Raw genomic sequence first — 18,448 nt, 5'->3', positions numbered from 1 at the left:
TTGCTTTTTTCTCCATTCTTAGCCTACATAAAAATCAACTGATATTTTACAGTACTTTGAATGATAATCAGCTATGACAGCAGTCACAAGGTATTTAATTTTAATTTTTTTGTTAATATGATCTTACAGCCAAGCAAGCAAGCACCAAACAAATTGATACATGACAAAAATTAATTCATATTACTTCTGATCTGCAACACTGTAGCTATTGTAATTTGGAGTCTCTCCTATGCATGATGCCACAGAGTTTTATTAACACTTAAGGGGCTTGGTATGGCCACCTTACTCACAGTAAGTGGTAACTATCTTAGGCTTAGTGGGACTAGTCCCAGAGTAAGCTTCTACTCCATGTGAGGAAAGGTAGCAGAACTGGAGCCTAAAGATGAAAACATGGGAGCAAGATGGGTCTGGGAGGGTGCTATACTATTTATGTTTCAAGATGACCTGAACCTCCAGCACATTCAGTCCTTAAATCTAACACAACAAACAATAAATGGTGCCCTGACTAACATGCTATGTATCCCCACTGAAATAAAGTTGCAAGGAATAAAAGGGGAAAATGTATCCCTAAAGAGTAAATTCTACACTCAGTTACACTCTAGGAACTAGTGGTGCTTCACTTGTATAACTGAGATTGGGAATTGGCCTAAAAATCTTGAAAACCCCATATTGACCCCTCATAGCTCTAAATCATGGAAGTTCATAAATACAATAGAGGTTATCGTAAACTGTAATTGTCCCCGTACAGTTCAGACAAGGACAGGCAATACGGTTCTAAGAGCCACATTTCTGAGTGAATTTACTAGGGGGAAATAATATTCAATGTGGTGGTCTCAGTGTTAATTTAAACATATTTTATTCTATGTTCATAAACCAATAACAAGTTTTCCTAATTTAAAAGGGGGTAAATCTCTGACAAAACCACAGTATATTGCATACAATTTATCCAGCCTTGTCAGCTGGCTTATAGAACAGAAAGTTACTGGTGTTTCTGTTGAGTGCACCGGGCCCACGGTAAAGAGGGAAATCCTAGCGATGAGATAAGTTTCCAATTCATATTTGCCCTATAACATTATACACCATCTACTAGGTATTCTCTCAAGCTCTATGTTGCTTGGTAGAAACAGGGGAAAAGACTAACTGTCACTGTTGTTCTGGAAGAATCTCTGATAATAGTCTCTTTATACCAACTATACAGACCAATTCAAATTATTCTCACATTAATAAGCCAACTCACATTTGTAATATGCAGTTTCTGAATAATGTAGTCAGGACATGTTTTACTTTCATTGCTCTTCACAACAATGTCCCCAAAAGTTTCAGTGCTGTTCTCCGTTGTCGGCCAGTATTGAGCACATTTGTTCTATGAAAATACAAAGTTAATGGATTAGAAGCAGGATATCAAAGTGACAGTGAAATTAGGTTCTGAAGAAAGCTTGAAATAAAATAAAATCAATACCAGATAAAATACATAACCAATACTTCAGTACCATTTCAGTTTCTGATAAATACTGTAGTTTGTCCCTTAAAGAGATTACCACTGCTTTAGTTAAACATTTAAAAACCCAAAGATCCAGATTCTGGCCTTATGCACAAAGCCTGAAGGGATTTACATAGAGAACAAGATGGGAAGGAATCCTATCCTCCAACCTAACTGTACGGGCAAAACAGCTGCACAGTCCATGCACAATCATTGACTGCCTGTAGGCTACAGTAGAGATTGCAGCTCAGTCTGTGACTCTTACTTATATTTCTAGTCAGTGAATATACATAGTCAATAGTCATGCACCATCGACTCTCACAATTCATGCCCAAATGCCCTTCCACTCCTGTTAGCAGTGTGGCTATACTGCAAACATGTATGCTGCCAGCCAACTTTTTTCCTTAAAACAATCAGAATATCAATACTCCCATCTGCATCTGAAACATGTGGTCCTATCAGGATGGTGAGCACTCTCCTAATCACTGCTTCCACTCTAGGAACTAGTGGTGCTTCACTAGTATAACTGAGATTGGGAATTGGCCTAAAAATCTGGGAAACTCCAAGTCTGGTTTCAGAAGTAGGAAAAGGAGGGCTAGGGTGACCAGACAGTAAGTGTGAAAAATCAGGGTGGGGGGTAATTGGAGCCTATATAAGAAAAAGACCTAAAAATCGGGACTGTCTCTATGAAATAGGGACATCTGGTCACCCAAAGGAGTGCAGAAAACAAAATGGCGGAGAACTGTGGAGGCACTGTCAAGACATTAGGACAGGATGCTGGTGGAAGAGGAGGAAAGTCCCAAATACAAAATATCCCACTTTTCTCTAAGAGTTGTGACAGGTCTGCAAGGGTGTGGGAGAGGGAGAGAGATTTTAGTGCAGCTCAGCAAATTCTAATTCAGGGAGTTTGAGGCAAGTTATACTCTCTAGAAGAAGGGTATCTGCAAGAAGATGGAATGTAGCTCCCTATTCCTTAGGGCAGTGCGTCAGATGATATTATTGAGAATGCTGCTGATCAAATACTCTAAAAGGTAGAACCATGCAGGCTTGTTAATGTTATTCAGTTTCGGAGATTCTATCACAAATAGAGAGTAAAAACAAGAATGAACAAGGATTCAAAAGAAATACTTGAATGCAGAGAAAACATTTAAAGGAAAAAAGAACAGCATAATTCACCACAGCAGAGCAACCTCCTGGATATTGCAGTGTGTGTGTGTGTGTGTGTGTGTGTGTGTGTGTGTGTGTGTGTGTGTGTGTGTGTGTGTGTGAGATCACACTCACCCTATTATTTTCTTCACAGCGAGTCACCATAACAATAATTGTTGCCTTGTGTTCCCAGATCATTCTCCAGAAATCATCAGTGGTCTCATCCTTGGGGCCTAGCAGATAATGTATTTGATAAGAGATCCCTTCCCAAAAATTAGGAAACACAGAAAGACTAGAATATAGTTACTATACCTATTATGGCTCAGAAGCCATCCAAAGGTCATGCAATACTAGCCATAGACTGAATGACTTAATTATGATTCCACCATCTTAGTCTACATACTTTTAAAACTTTATTGGTGTGTGGCTGAGAAGGACAAAAATTCTCCAGTGTAAAAATAAAGCAAATACTTTTAGCCAATATGTATGAAGCATAATTTGAAAAAAGTCTATTCTGCAAGTCCTCAAATTCCCTTCTTTGGTTGGTCATAAATCCCCAAACCCAAACAGTCTAGCACTGCTTTATTTATTAAATTCCACATATGCTGGCCATCCAATTTTTGTTTAAATATATTAATACTGTTTGACTCCACCACTTTGATTACAGAATAATTGGGTGAAGAATTAAATAAAAAATAAAGTAAAAATTTACCTTGTGCAGCAATGTATTTCCTTGGTTCTTTGAAACCCTATTTTAAAAATATATATCATTACTAATCACTTAAAGATAGCAGATGAAGATTGTAAAAAGATTTGTCACTTCAGAAATCTACATATTTAACATGCACAATAATGTGGACACCAATCCAACAGTACCAAACACAGCATAAAGACAGAACTAAAGAAGTGGGAACAATCAGTTCAAGAAGAGTCAATCAAATGCATTTGTTGCCTGAAATGGGACACATATAAACCATTTTTCATTTGTGTATCAAAAATTTTACTGAGAGAAGTCACTCACATCGATATGGCTTGCATTTATATAGTCTGATCCTGGGTCTCCATCCATCTCTGAGAGTTCAACTCGGTTATAATCATCTGTTTAGATAATTTAAAACAAAGTAATAGAATCATTAACCAAGTTGCCTCAATATATTGATGTAAGTGAATACCATGAAGTATTTACAGAATGTATGGAATTCACATTCAGTACTTACAAGGGAGAATATCAATGTAACGGTTTTTGTTTTGGTTGTAGTTTTTGCGTGCTTCCTTTATTGAGAACTTAGAGAAAACTCTGGGAATGCTCTGTAAAATATAATGCTTCTTTTATTCATGAAACACATTTTAGATAACTTCAACTGGCAACAAAATTCACATACTTGTTAATTAGTTCTTAATGACAGTTGGAAGATAACATTCTGTTATTCACAATATTATGATTCATGCTGATTAGCTTTTGAACAAATATTAAGGCATATAAAGATTAATATATTTTTTCATATAATCAAAAGATGCTTCTCTCTCCCTCAAAAGACTAATAAAAAAGCTCCATGTTGGATTCTAGTCTGAACAGAAATGAATAAAACTGCTCTGAAATGCAGCATGAAGGGGCCCTGGTTCTTGACTGGGGCTTCTATAAACTACCACAAAACAAACAAATAAACAAATAATAAAAATACACTTCTAACTTCAACTCATAAAAGTAAAATCTTTAGAAACTGAGGGGTTCTAAAGCCCACAGCAGTTATGACCACCTTGGCTCAGCTTAAGGTTGTGTCTACACTTTGAGCTGGGGGTGTAATTCCGAGCTTGAAAAGACATACCAGTGCTAGCTCTGATCAGCTAGCGCACTAAAAATAGAATGTAGCACTACAAGTGGCTAGATGTCCTGAGTACATACTCATCTGAGATGGTAGGCATATATTGGCTCTGCCTGATTCAGAGCAGGTCTCTCAGATAAGTGCCTTATTCAACCAGCCTGCTGGTACATCTGAGATGTAGGCGAACATAAAACAAAAGGGGTTGGTTATTGAACGTGACAGATTCTTTTTAATGGCATGTTCCATAATATCTGGGTCTGGGATTTGTGTTATATTTCTGACTAGGCACAAACCTGAAATTCATCAAGGAAAAGTCTTCCTTCATCAGCAATCTTTCTCTTGTAGGTTTCCAACAACATTTCTGCAGGAATTGGCTCTACATTCATCAGTTGTTTTTCATCATCTTTAAATATACAGACATATATTTGATATTTATTTGTATTGGTTTTAAAAATGTACATAAAATCTCAGTAAATACATTTATTAAACAGTAAGATTAGCTAACAAGAACAGGAACATTCAATCAAAATAAGCCATATATGTTTATAGCACCAAGTCCCACCCCTTCATATGTGAGTAAACAGAGCCCCCAAAGCAATTGAACTTCTCCAGAGTGGGACATATCAAAGAAACACTGCACGCAGGGACTATGTCCATTTCTGGGCACTGCACTTTAGGAAAGATATGGAAAACTGGAGAGAGTCCAGAGGAGAACAACAAAAATAATAATAGATCTAGACAATCTGATCTATAAGGAAAGGCTAAAAAACTGGGTAGATTTAGTTCTGAGATAAGAAGATGGAGGGGAGACTTGATAATAGTCTTCAAATATATTAAGGGAATTTTTAAAAGCCAGTTGGACAAATATCTGTCAGGTATGGTCTAGCTTTACTTGGTCCTGCCACAGTGCAGGTGGCTGAACTTGATGATTTTCTGAGGTTACTCTCAGCCCTACATTTCAATTATTCTAAGACTTCTGCACCTCCTGTGTGTAGAGAAGTAGTATGCTGAAAGCACAGAGGTGACTTGGCAAAGTGGTGAATGTGTGGCCAGTAAGGCCATAGCAACATCTGAAGCTGGCACAAGACACTTCAGCCCAAACAGGGACAATAGTTAGATTGTGCTGCCACTTACATTTGAGTAATAATTAACCAATTATTAGCTGTAATAAATTATATTACTGTGTTATGCACAGTAACAGTAAGCATTACACTAATGTCAGAAACTAATGTGAAAATCATTCAGTCTTCCCTGAGTTATTATCGTTAATTACAATGTTAAGTCCTTATGCATTTTGATTCCAATTTAAATTAAATGTTTTTGGTATTCCATACAGAAACAGGACAAATGGATACAATTGTGAAAGTGCCATCTTCCAATTAATATGATTAATTTTATAACCCGAAATAAGTTTATATTCTTTCAATATGTCCACAGAAAAGTGGATTCTGTTTTTTTAATCAATACTAAAATAATATCAGTTGCACAGAAAACAGCAAAATGTGTTCAATGGGAATTCCAGTGTAATGTCTCCATATTATTGCTTCTCTACGAGAAATTACTCAGGGTGCTAAACCTGAAGGAAACAGGAAGAGCAAGGAGGGTACAAAAATGGGCAAAGTTATCCTTTGTAAATTAAAAAATGGAACCGAAACCATTAGTTCATGCAAGAAATTTTCCCAAATTTATTACAGATAATCCCAGTCAACACAGTCAAACTACTTTTCATCATCTAAAGAGAACAGCTTCCCATAGTAAATGGAGCAATCTCCTGACATATCTGTTTTTAAACTCTGACTCTGGTATAAAAACTGTTTGTTCCCAGTGAATTAATTTGGGATTAGTTGGTACTGTCTGTCAAACCAATCACTGATTCTTTCTTTCCCATTTTTCAGGCAAGGTACTAGGCATAGTGCATCCAGAAAGGCCTTTATAATTAAGTACAGATTTAAGGCACCTCTTGTTTATATTCAATTTTTGGATCATGTAAAGGTCTACTTGGGGTGAGTTCACTTCAGAGATGAATCTCATGAGGTATTCTGAAGCCCCTTTCTATATTCTGTTATGGCCATTGTTTAAGATACAGAAATAGTTTTACTGTCAAGATAATAAATATAAATATTAGATTTTCCAAGTTTTGTCAACATTTAATAAAGTTGCAATCATTCACTTAAATAACATGCATAGAATATTCACTGACCTCTACCTTTGGCCTGAGCAAGGTTTGATTGTGTTAATATCTAATAGCTAATTCGTGTAAATTAATTAGACTTTGGCCATCTAATATATAGATGGCTATGAGCTGGAATAAGACATTTGGCTAATATCTTATACGGAAAATGTACTTACCCCTCTTAACAAGCACCACATCTTCACCTGAATTGCTGTAAAAAGCAAAGTGTTTGTTAAGGCTTTGACTAATGTGATATATGTATGACAATGAGTTAAAGGATACAATTAATTAAATAAAGGTAGAGTCTTATAGGACTATGGGGAGTGGGGAAGAATGCAGAGAGATCTTCAAACCAGGTTAAATTCCCTTTATGGCACTTTGTTGCCTGATAGAGGCAGTCAGGGATTCCTATATTATATGGGAGTCCTCTAGTGGTCCCAGAATCAGAGGAGGTGGAAGAGCAAATTATAACTACACTTGGCTCCCCATCTTTAGCCAAGCTGAACATGAGCTTGGCACAGCTGAGGACTGAGACCTCAGTTTTAGAAGACTACTGCCATTTCATAAGTGGTGCTCTGGCCAGTGCCCTCTGATTTGCCATTATGTATCTGAGGTCAAACTTCTGCATGAAACCCCAGATCCCTTAACACAGTGCTGATATCTTCTGTTTTAGCACAGATCTGGAAGAAAAGTCTGTAGAGCACCTTGATCACTGTGCACACTAAAGAAAGCCAGATACAATCTAATGTTCATATAAAAACAAAAAAGAAACATTGGATATTTATTTCTTGTGGTTTGGCAAGAATTCTGCTTATAGAAAACCTTTATAGATTCATAGATTTAGAGGCCAGAAGGACTCATTAGATCATTTAGTCTGACCATCTGTATAACAGGGGTCACAGAATTGAATCCAGTTACTCCTATAGTGAGCCCAGTAACTTGTGTTTGATGAATCAAGAGTTATTCATTTTTATTCAAGGGTATTCTAACAGAGTTAATGTGCTGGCTCGATGAGTTGCCTTCCTGACACAGGGAGAGAATGAAGATGTTTGTACCAGCTGAACCAACAGCAGAACGGGGGCTGCCTTTGAGCACATTTATTTGTGAATTATCTGACCAGCTCTTCGGTAACTTGAACAACATTAAATCATAGATATTCTGTTCTCTTATTTCAGATTCTTATATTGTGCCTGCCACCATGCAAGCCACTAAAAATATCCGTTATTTAGTTTTTCTTGGTTTTTTTTAAAGGCAGAGGTATTTCTTTTTCAAATATCAAATGAAATAACTAAGCCATATATTTAAAACATCATCACTTTCTTTTATAAAACCTTCAAAATGTTTTTTCTACTTCTAAAAGAAGGAGATGGAGGAGGGAGAAACTTACCTTAATTTCTCTCTATGGAGATCATAGATTTTATACAGAACAATAAGTAAGGCAATTGATGTCACAATAATCAAGAATGCCAGGAATATAATCAGGGCTTGAGAATTGTCTATTAACAAAAACCAGAGTGTGAGTATATTAATAAGTTATTTTGAACAAACAATTAGAATTAGCATAACAATTTTACTCATATTATACTTGTGTGTATTCACATGCATTTAGAAGGTCTGGTTGGAATTTGAAATGTATTTGTGTGAAATATAATTTTGTTTTGTATTGTTTTATGAAAAAAATTCTATATTAAAAAATCCTGCTGGGTAGAGGGGCGGGAAAAGGGAAAAAATCTGAAGAACAAAATACTTTTTAATAAAAATATTCATTTTGTTTTGTAATTTTTCATCTAGAAACAAAACAAGTTGACCAAAAAGAAAAATGTCCATTAAAAACTACATTTTTGTCCAATAGTTATTTTATATTGAGAAAAAATGCTGCACATTTTTTTAAATTGACTAGCTCTAGTGTTTATGTCTTTCATAAACATATTTCCCTGGACATATTCCCTGTGACAGCTTGATGCTTTGCATTCCCAGAATAGCACAAAAGAGCCTTAGCAGAACTAAGAATCTGGCCATCTATCCTTTTCTTCTGATAATGATTTCCTCTCAACTGTTCCTGTCCTGGCATGAATCCCACCCTCTTTAAATACACACTTTTTATCTCTGAAACACATCTAATCTTCCACCTCCTCCACTCTAATTCCCCACTGCATTTCATCTTTGGGATGTCCCATTGCTAATGCCAGTCTTCGACATTTTATTTCCACAAACTGTCATATAGATACTTAGAGGACATTACAAGTGAAATGGTGCTTTTTTGGACATAGGAAAAACCTGTAAGAGTTCTTAACATGATCCATCTTGGCTAACATGAATACATTGAATAATTAGTGCTTTAATTAGTCTAACAGAATTGGGTTCAATTACAAAAGGTTCAGTTCTTTAGCGTAGACAAGACCATAGTGTCTTGGCCATATTCCAACTTGAGTAATTGCATTCTACCTACCTAAATTCCCACCAAAATTTCATTTGTATAAACTATTCTTCAGTTACTTACCTAATAAAAATGGTGATGGATCTGAGACAAAGCCCCAGATTCAAATACACCTGAATTTTGCGGAATTTTGGATCCAGAGCTGAATTTTGTATCTTGAATCTAACTCTAAATAAAATGGTAGTGTAATACTGGTGGTATAGGATAGCTTCTGCATTCCATCAAATAGGTGGACACCGTGATCCCACACTGTATAAGCCAATAAATCATTTTACATTAACTCAATTGGTTTTCTCTGCAAAGAATAAATAAAACTCTACCTCGATATAATGCTGTCCTCAGGAACCAAAAAATCTTACTACTTTATAGATGAAACTGCATTATATCGAACTTGCTTTGATCTCCCGGAGTGTGCAGCCCTGCCCCCTCCGGAGAGCTGCTTTACTGCGTTATATTGGAATTTGTGTTACATCGGGTTGCATTATACAGGTATAGAGGTGTAATGCTGTGATGAAGTGGGGGATTTTCTTATCTTTTTGTGGTTTTCCAATGGTTTGCATGCAGAGGGAGTGGGACTCAGTCTCTGGTTATTACTGGTTTAACGAGGTGAGGAGAGACGGAGTTCGCTGTTATAGAGGACCGGAAAGAGAACTTGGGACCCCAGCTAATGGCCTGGAGGATGGATACCCCAGCGACTGGTGACCTGATGACCCAGAGACCCAGCTTGGGAGTCGCAGCCAGTTCTGGCCAGTGGGAGGACAATGGGCTAAAACGAGAGGACCCCAGTGACTTAACCAGCCGGTTCCAGCCAGCAGAGGGTGGAGAGGAGAGGAGGCCCAGATGACCCTGTTTACCTGGAAAGAAGACAATGGACAGAGGTGGGGCCTGGGGCTGGTGATCTCAGATGCCCAGCTGGGAAGCAGGGGGGTTAGGGGCTGGAGAGAGGAAGCAGGTCGGGGGCCGATCGGGATGCACGAAAGAAGACGGGGAATGTGCTATGCTGAGGGAGGTCAGGCCTAAGGGTCAGGGAGTTTCCTGTGCTGTGTTCAATGCTCAATAAACCCTTCTGTTTTATGCTGGCTGAGAGTCACTCCAGTCTAGAGAACAGGTTTGTATCATCCCCTTCAGGGGGTGGAGGCCCCGGGGGTCCAGAATGAGTGGACTCACTGAGGGGCCCACGGCAGAGACAGACGTGCTAAGGCTCAGAGAAGTGTGGCTCCAGGAGGTGGAAGGGCCAACCCTGAGAGATAGTGGATCCCCAAGAAAGGCTGTCTCACTGAAAGGGGCACCGCCCACAGACCACACAGGGCCATGAGTGGGCACAATCTGTGAGTTCGTGACAAATTTATATATAAAAATAATTTGCATTGTGCTGTAAGACCTGTGGCAAAATGGCCGATGTTGGTATGGTGGGTCCCAAGCTTTTCTTGGCAGGGAAGCTAGGATGCCACGCCTTGCCCCTGCTCTTGCAGCTCCAAGGGCCCTGCTAGTGGCCCAGGAAGGTGGTAGAAGAGGGAAGCAGGGAAGGGATCTGGGTTTGCTTCTCTCTCTGAGCCCCAGTGTGCTCTCAGCTCCTGCAGGTTTCTTACCCTCTTCCTCTTTGGGTAGAGTTACCCTCGGTCCTTAAATTTAGTGGGGGGAGGGAGTCTCCCTGTCCTGCTGGGGCAGCATTCCCCATCCTCTGGTTCTGTGGTCTTTCAATTGTCAGCAACACACCTCCAAACTCCAGTCCTCTTTCCTTCCTCGCACCCCAATCTGCTGGGGTGGGGGGTAATTAGGCTCCTGGCAGAGCATTAATTGACTACAGGTGCTTCAATTAACCTGTAGCAACCCTCCCTAGTCTACAGGGAACCACGCTTTAATTAGCCTAGGGCTTATATATCTCCCCTCTCCCACTGCTCTTAGCCCTGCTGTATCACAGACCATAGTATCTGATCCTGTTATGTGATGAGTACCTCTTTTATGGTGCTGAGGGCCCTTGACTCATTAAACTCAAAAGGAGTTAGGGAAATGGTTCTACTGTACTGGTGTTTTTCATCATGATGTTTTAAAAATAAGCTGAGTCTTGCATGCATTCATTAATAAGTTAGACTAAGTCTTTTGCAAATATTTATTCACGTGATTAGTCAATGCAACTTTTTATGTGACGAAGGAGTAGTCATGTAAATATTGGAATTATGACAATAGCAGAATTTAAAAAGCACACTAACATTGTATGCCATCTCAATGACACTTAAACAAGTCTGTACATAAAAATGTTAACTAGTCCAATGAAAATATTTACTTACATTTTGTCGTTATTTGCTCTTTGACAGATTCCCCTCTATATTGTCCATTGTGCAGATAAATCTGAATTGCAGTAAATGAAGATATTCATCATGTTAATTTGTACTAAACAAAAGTGCATCCAGAAAATTAAAATATTGATTTTCAAATAGCTATGCACTAGCTGAGGATCTGTTCCATGTCTTTTTTCAGCTCTTAAATATGGCTGCTACTGAATTGAAGAAGTGCATTGCAAGACAAACTATTAAAAATAACCTTTTTGGTGATATATCAATAGCATTTAGGCTACAAAGTCTCTGGAAAAAATCAGTTAGAAATAACTAATATAATGAGGGTGCATCTTGCATGGATATATTTTTTATTTTGAAAGATGATGTGCAGTATGGAATAGAACATTATAGTTTATATGGTTATTCGGTAAATATGACAAGTACATTTTATAAAATGGATCATTATCCAATAAATAGTGTAATATTTTAATGCAGTTTTATATATACAAAGTACGCAATGTCAAAAGCAATCTGGAATCTCTTCATGTGTTCTTAAAGAAAATTCCAGAAGTGTAATTTCCATATAGGATTCATAGTGTAAAATTTTCTGCATACACACAATTTCTCTCATATTTATACACCAAGTTAAAATGCAATATGTGCATCTAATTTCCAAATACTATATCTTTCTACATTTCCTTTTGTTTATGCATTTTCTGATTTTAAGGCATTCTTATGCAATATAATATTTGTTAAATGTAGCCTTTAGTTTTGCAAAATATAATTGGTTTTAACTAAAACTATAGCGTCTCCAAACAAATAATCTCAAAGCACTTTATAAACATTATTGATTAACTTAGGCTCATGCCATCCCTAGGAATTAGGCACTCAATCTTATACAGGTCTTTCGCATCTTACGCTGGGGTTACGTTCCACAGTCAGCACGTAAAGCAAGAACTGCGTATAGTCAAAATGACCCTTGAAAATCCCTTAAATTACCCATAAAGTATGCAAAATATTATTTACAGTATTTTTAATAACATAATAGAGAGACAGAAGAAAGAATAAAAAATGAAAACAGTACAGTGCAGTACTGAAACCTGAACAGTCACAAGTCTTGTACTGTACACATTCCAATGATTAGTCTTCCTGTTCCCCTAACAACACTATTATTGGGTCATCAGGGCTTGGTGTCAATCCAGAAGACAATAGGCCAGGCTTGGGTGGCGGAAAGCGAGTCGTAGACAAAGTGGTTGGCTCTGGTTCAGCTTGAGAAGTTGATTGTGTAGGCTTTGCTGCTGCTGGTTGTTTTTTCTTTAAAAACATAGTGATTGGCAACTGTTGCTGTTGTCTCTTGAGCTTCTCAAACATTTCTTGGTACAGTCTCAAATCAGCCGTAATACTGTGTGTGATTTTGAGGCTTCATTCCATAGAGTGATCGTATTCAGAAATTAAATCATTCAAGTGTTTTGCTGCTTGGAACACTTCAGAAAATTTATGAAGATTCCAAGTTGCTGGCTCTTCCTGTTCATCATCATCTTTGTCTTCTCTAGATGATTTTATCAGTTCCTCTAACTCTTCATTAGTCAATGTTTCTCTATGGCCCTCAATGAATTCCTTAATTTCTTCCTAGAGGATGTCAATGAAGCCATCACCATCCATTTGCCTGGCCACCTGAACAATGAGTTGCACTTTATCAATGGCCGGGAAACCCTTAAAATCACTCACACAGTCTTCCCATAGTTTTCGCCAACATGCATTGACTGTTTCAGACCTGATTGCATCCATTGCCTGTTTCATATAAGTGATGCAATCAGCAATGTTGAAGGACTTCCAACACTCCATCATATTAACATTGGGATCAGCATCCATAGCGGTAAGTATCCATGAGAATGTAAGCCTAGTGTACGTGGCCTTGAAATAGCTAATGACGCCTTGGTCGAGAGGTTGGAGGATGGAGGTAGTATTGGAGGGGAAAATGATGATTTCAACGTCTTTATGCACAAACCGGAGTACCGCAGGGTGGCCAGGAGCATTGTCTATGATCAGCAACATTTCAAAGTCAAGTTCTTTTTCTTCAAGGTACTGCCTGACCTCCAGAATGAAACACTTGTGGAACCAATCCGGAAATAATGCTGCCGTCACCTAAGCCTTTTTATTTGATTGCCAGAACACAGGCAGGAGATTTTTGCTCTTGCCTTTTAGGACACAGGGATTTGCCACTCTGTAGAGCAAGCCTGGCTTTATTAAATGCCCAGCCACATTGCCACAAAGCAACACAGTCACATGGTCTTTAGCTGCTTTAAAGCCAGGGTCTTGTCTTTCTGATTTTGAAATGTAAGTGCGGGTGGGCATTTTTTTCCAGAAGAGTCCAGTCTCATCAGCATTAAAAACTTGTTCTGGAAGTTAGCCCCTTTCCTCTATGATTTTTTAAAATTGTTCAGGGTAGGCTTTTGCTGCGTCCTTATTGGCAGATGCAGCTTCACCAGTAATCTGCACGTTTTTGAGGTTGAAGCGGTTCCTAAAACTTTTAAGCCAACCTTGGCTGGCTTTGAATTCCTTCTTATCAGAAGGCTGTCTCTCTTCAGTGGGAGGTTTGAACAGCGCATAGATGCTAAGAGCCTTTTCTCGCAACATGTTGCCATTGATTCGCACACGTTTACGGTTCATGTCTTCCAATCATAAGTTTAATGCCTTTTCAGTTTTCACTAAAGTCTTATCACGGACTTGACTCATCACCTTAGCAGTTACTGGAGCACTTGATGCCACGGCTTGACGAATTTCTGTCTCTTGAATCTTGGCGGCATGGATGCTAGATTCATTGTGGCCCTATTTACGGGCGCTACGTTGGCGATGGACATACCGTCTCTCAATAAGTCCAACACGGCCAGTTTTTCCTCCAGTGTTGGAACACATTGATGCTTCTTCAGTTGAGCACCAGATGAAGTAGGTGCCTTGCATTTAGGGGCCATGTTATACAGTACGAAAAATACATACTGTCTTTTTAAACAGTACAAACACAGCTGAGTCTCACTCAGCATGGTGAGATGTGCATAATATGAGAGGCACAGGGGGACTGAGTACTGTAGTGGGAACAGCAGATTCGCTTCTCCCATCTCACACTCACTCCAGGGCAGACACACTATTAAATTTTTTTTTTGCCAACTCTCCAGGGTTATTATAGGGGAGATCTTTATCACAGGCCTAAAGACACGCTGTTGCTGTCAAGTCCCCCCCAAAAATATTATAGTGGGAACAGCAGATTTGCGTTTCATGCTTGTGGAATCGCCCATTTTTTGTTGTTGTTGTTTTTTCTTTCTCCCGACCGCGCAAAGCTGAAATTGTGCATGTTAAATGTGCGTAAGTTGCGACAGACCTGTAATGTGCTTAGCTTCCTCAGAAACTATTGATCTCAATGGGCATTGAGTGCTCAGCAAGGTACAGGATGTGACCTTAAGTAATCATTTTTCCCATTTCTCAGCTCTTCTCTGGAGTGTGGGGTGAAAGGGCTTGAGGGTACCCCACAGGAAGGAATTCCCAAGTGCACCTTCCTGGGCTCTCAAAGGGGTTTTGCACTTGGGTGATGGCAGTATCTACCAATCCAAGGTCAGAAAAAAGCTGTAACCTTGGGAGTTTAATACAAGCCCGGAGTGGCCAGTATTAATTTTTAGAATTCTTTGGACCCCCACCTTCTGCACTCAAAGTGCCAGACTGGAGAATTAGCATTGACAACAAGTATAGGCATTCTTATGTTCTTCTTTCTCTTGAGTAGAGCCAGAGTCAGAATCCTGTTGTTGCTACCTAGGAGACCCTTCTGACTTCACCAGTGAGGATCAGGCTGAATGGGCTAAATCATGGTCCCGTCTTCAGAAATCTCTCCAGAAGCAAAGCGGAGTCCTTGTGTAAACGAAGGTGGTGCAGGAGGAGTTGGCAAAAGGCCTGCACTCTGCTCTCATCATTAGGGCAATTTCAGGCCCTCTTGTTATTTTTTAGAGAATGTCTCTGAGTTCAAAGTATAAAATGAGTGAACAATCTCCAAACAGGAGATTAGCATCCACTGTCTAAAGCTGCCTTTCGTTAGCAAGACAAAAGGAAGGCAGGAGAGGAATGAAGAAAAATGGGAAGATCCTGGTTCCAGAAAGAAACCAAATTCTGAGCCTCTTCCTAGGTACCTTCTTAGCTCAATTAGCCTATAGGAGCAGCTACCAGGGCCTGAAAATGCTCCGAGAAGTTGCAGATATAGTATACAGGCTTTATAAGAAGAGTGATAAATGCTGCAGAGATAAAATGCCAGGAGGGGATATCCATCCATGCCTGTAGTGGAAGGGAGGAATATGGTGGAGGGAACTAGTGGGAGGTAGTCAGGAGAAAGAAAACTTTATCTGAGAGAGGATATGGAGGAAGATGGAGGAAGGAAGATGGAGGAAGATGAATGTTTCTCTGGAAGGTGAGGGCTCAATGGAGAAGTGTGAAAAGCCTGTCTCAGGGTCTGCTAGGGCTCGGGTCTGATGTTTTGACTGGGATCTGATCACTGAGACATCTTAATCAGCCCCAGAAAACAACAAATTTATGGAATAGACCTTGAGTATTCTCAAGAATCCACAGTGAAAAATTAGTAAAGAATCTAAAAGTATATGTTTGCTAAAGATTACCCACATAACCTAAATTCAGAGTTTAATTTGTGCTCGGGCTTGCTGAGGCTCCACTCTTGTACTTCTTTTCATGCTATGACACAGTCTCAGCACCTCTTTTGTCAGTGGCTTGCAAGATGTAACCTTGCATGTGAGGAGTGTGCAAAGTCATGCTGTGTGGAGGATGCCCTCGTTATTTCTTGAGCCCTGATGCCTCTTTCTTTACAAATCAAGCACTGCCTATGTTCTGACTCACCCACGTACCTTTCAGTCTCCTACCATTTTGATAATCATGAAAATTATATAAGTTGGATATTACAGTCTGAAATGTAAAATAACCAATGATGTGCAGTTGTGAATTGTCATCAGTAATTGTTACATTTAAAAATATTTAAAACTGTAAAATATTAATTCTACTAAGAAAAGAATGTACCACAAAGACTTTTTTGATAAAAACATGAAAAATGCAATAAAACAAAAAAAATTGCAGCTACCAATAATTTTGTGATGCAATGAACTCTTTCTCTTCCTTTAAATATATATCTTACCTCAAAGTTGTATTGCTTCAGATAATAAAGATCTTCTTTTCGAAACTCACATGTGTCTTCTTTAGTTTCAGGCTTCCCCTCCCATACCAGTGTGAATGTTTTTTTTTCCCCATTTATAAAATCCTCTTTACATGTAATGAGGACAGCATTATTGTATATCCATTTTTTTTCTATATTTTTCACTTTAGTTGGTGCTGTTTATAGAAGAAATGATACCATGTTATATTTTAATATTTTGGAAACAAACATTTTAACCACTATAGTTTCACCCATATTTTTCACTAATCACTACCTCTCTGTACCACTGATACATTTGTTATATTTCACCACTTAGAAGAACTCCACTCCTGATTCAGCAGAGTCAATAATGCTTTAAGTTAAGCATGTTCTTAAGTCCTTTGCTGAACTGGTACCTCCATATATTGTAGTGACACTGTGATTGAAGACTGTGTGAGAAGAGGGTGGCCTGTGGTCCTTCATAAAGGATAAATGGCACAGTAATGCATAACTTCGTCCTCCTGTGATTCTCCATTTGGGATACTGTTATAGCTAAGAACTTGTTTCACAAACAAAGACATTCTCCATGTGTGTGCAAGTGAGTTTGATAGCTCCCGTTTATAAAAAATACTTAAAACTCCCAGTAAATATTCTGTGATAAAGTGATTTAGAACTGTGGTTCTCAACCTTTCCAGACTACTGTACTTCTTTCAGGAGACTGATTGGTCTTGTGTACCTCCACATTTCACCTCACTTAAAAACCGCTTACTTACAAATTCAGACATAAAAGCACAGAAGTGTCACAGCACACTTTTACTGAAAAATTGCTTACTTTCTCATCTTTACTATATAATTATAAAATAAATTAGATTGGACTCTAAATATTGTATTTACATTTCAGTGTATAAGATATAGGGCAGCATAAACAAGTCATTGTCTATATGAAATTTTAGTTTGCACTGGTTTCAGTAGTCTTTTTTTCTGTAGCCTATTGTAAAACTAGGCAAACATCTAGGTGAGATGACATACTGGCAGACCTCTGCGCACCCCTGGTTGAGAACCACTGATTTAGAAAAACATGGCAGGAAGTTGTATCTGGTTTTTTTATGCTACTTTTTATTTTTTTTCATAAAAGTACATTTAAGGTTTTCATTTATTTATTTATTTATTTAATTTTGCTAATGAAAGGTTACAGAAAACTTCATCCACTATCGATAAAATTCTGGACTGTGACTGGTCTGTGGGGAAGGGCTGCCTAACTGACAGAACAGACAAGCCAGAAGACTGAAAGTGCTGGGGGACCTCCCAGCACTGCACACACTTTACCGCTGTATGGGGCTCAGCATCCAAAGCCTAGCAGAGGAAGGGACTGAAACCAAGACCAAGTGCCTAGGACCAGGTCCTGCTGCCCTCGCAGGGCAGGGAACCAACTCTGATTGACCCCCAGAGCAGTAGCCAGATGCTTGAGCTATGTGTGTGAGGAGAGTCTCCAGCAATTTTGAATTTGACACCAGAGAGGAAGAATGGGAGAGCCAGCCCAGGAGACACCTCCAGCCCACCACCAATGCCATGCCAGAATCTGAATTGAATTATCTATAGTTTAGGTTGTTCCTTCTCCAGATCAGACTCGGATGGTGGATGCATCTAGCTTGCCAGTTAGACCAATCTTCCCATAATCCACCCCCAAAAATTTAAAATTCAAAGGGAGAGTTCTTACTATGCACTAGCTCCTCCATAAGAGAGTTCAACAAAGATAAAACCAATGAGAATTGAGAATCATTAAAAGGAGGGTCCTAATCCACCAAGTCTGATTATATAGGTTTGTACTTATTGCTCCTGCTGTTCATAAATTCTAAATCTGTAAGATCTTTATCCATAAAGTGCTTAGTCAGTCCCTCAGACTTGAAAAGTGTCAGGAGAATCAGAACTGGTGTGTT

At 38.8% G+C, this 18,448-nt stretch overlaps 1 protein-coding gene across 6 annotated transcripts in view; it reads right to left on the bottom strand.

Moving 5' to 3' along the window:
• Positions 1 to 18,448, bottom strand: part of PTPRC (protein tyrosine phosphatase receptor type C) — a 110,490-nt gene that overhangs the window by 10,562 nt on the left and 81,480 nt on the right. For all 6 annotated transcript variants that reach the window (XM_050961366.1, XM_050961368.1, XM_050961370.1 and 3 more), the window contains 10 exons: positions 16,515 to 16,708; positions 11,348 to 11,408; positions 8,010 to 8,118; positions 6,799 to 6,833; positions 4,743 to 4,852; positions 3,844 to 3,934; positions 3,648 to 3,724; positions 3,339 to 3,375; positions 2,762 to 2,859; positions 1,238 to 1,363 (listed from right to left, as the gene is read on the bottom strand). In XM_050961366.1, coding sequence (XP_050817323.1) covers positions 1,238 to 1,363; positions 2,762 to 2,859; positions 3,339 to 3,375; positions 3,648 to 3,724; positions 3,844 to 3,934; positions 4,743 to 4,852; positions 6,799 to 6,833; positions 8,010 to 8,118; positions 11,348 to 11,408; positions 16,515 to 16,708 — 938 coding nt within the window. The remainder of the gene's footprint in view (positions 1 to 1,237; positions 1,364 to 2,761; positions 2,860 to 3,338; positions 3,376 to 3,647; positions 3,725 to 3,843; positions 3,935 to 4,742; positions 4,853 to 6,798; positions 6,834 to 8,009; positions 8,119 to 11,347; positions 11,409 to 16,514; positions 16,709 to 18,448) is intronic.

This window comes from Gopherus flavomarginatus, chromosome 7, assembly GCF_025201925.1.
Source record: "Gopherus flavomarginatus isolate rGopFla2 chromosome 7, rGopFla2.mat.asm, whole genome shotgun sequence".
NCBI lineage: Eukaryota > Metazoa > Chordata > Testudines > Testudinidae > Gopherus > Gopherus flavomarginatus.
The sequence above is the reverse complement of the archived record's forward strand: the minus strand, read 5'-3'. Positions and strand labels throughout refer to the sequence as shown.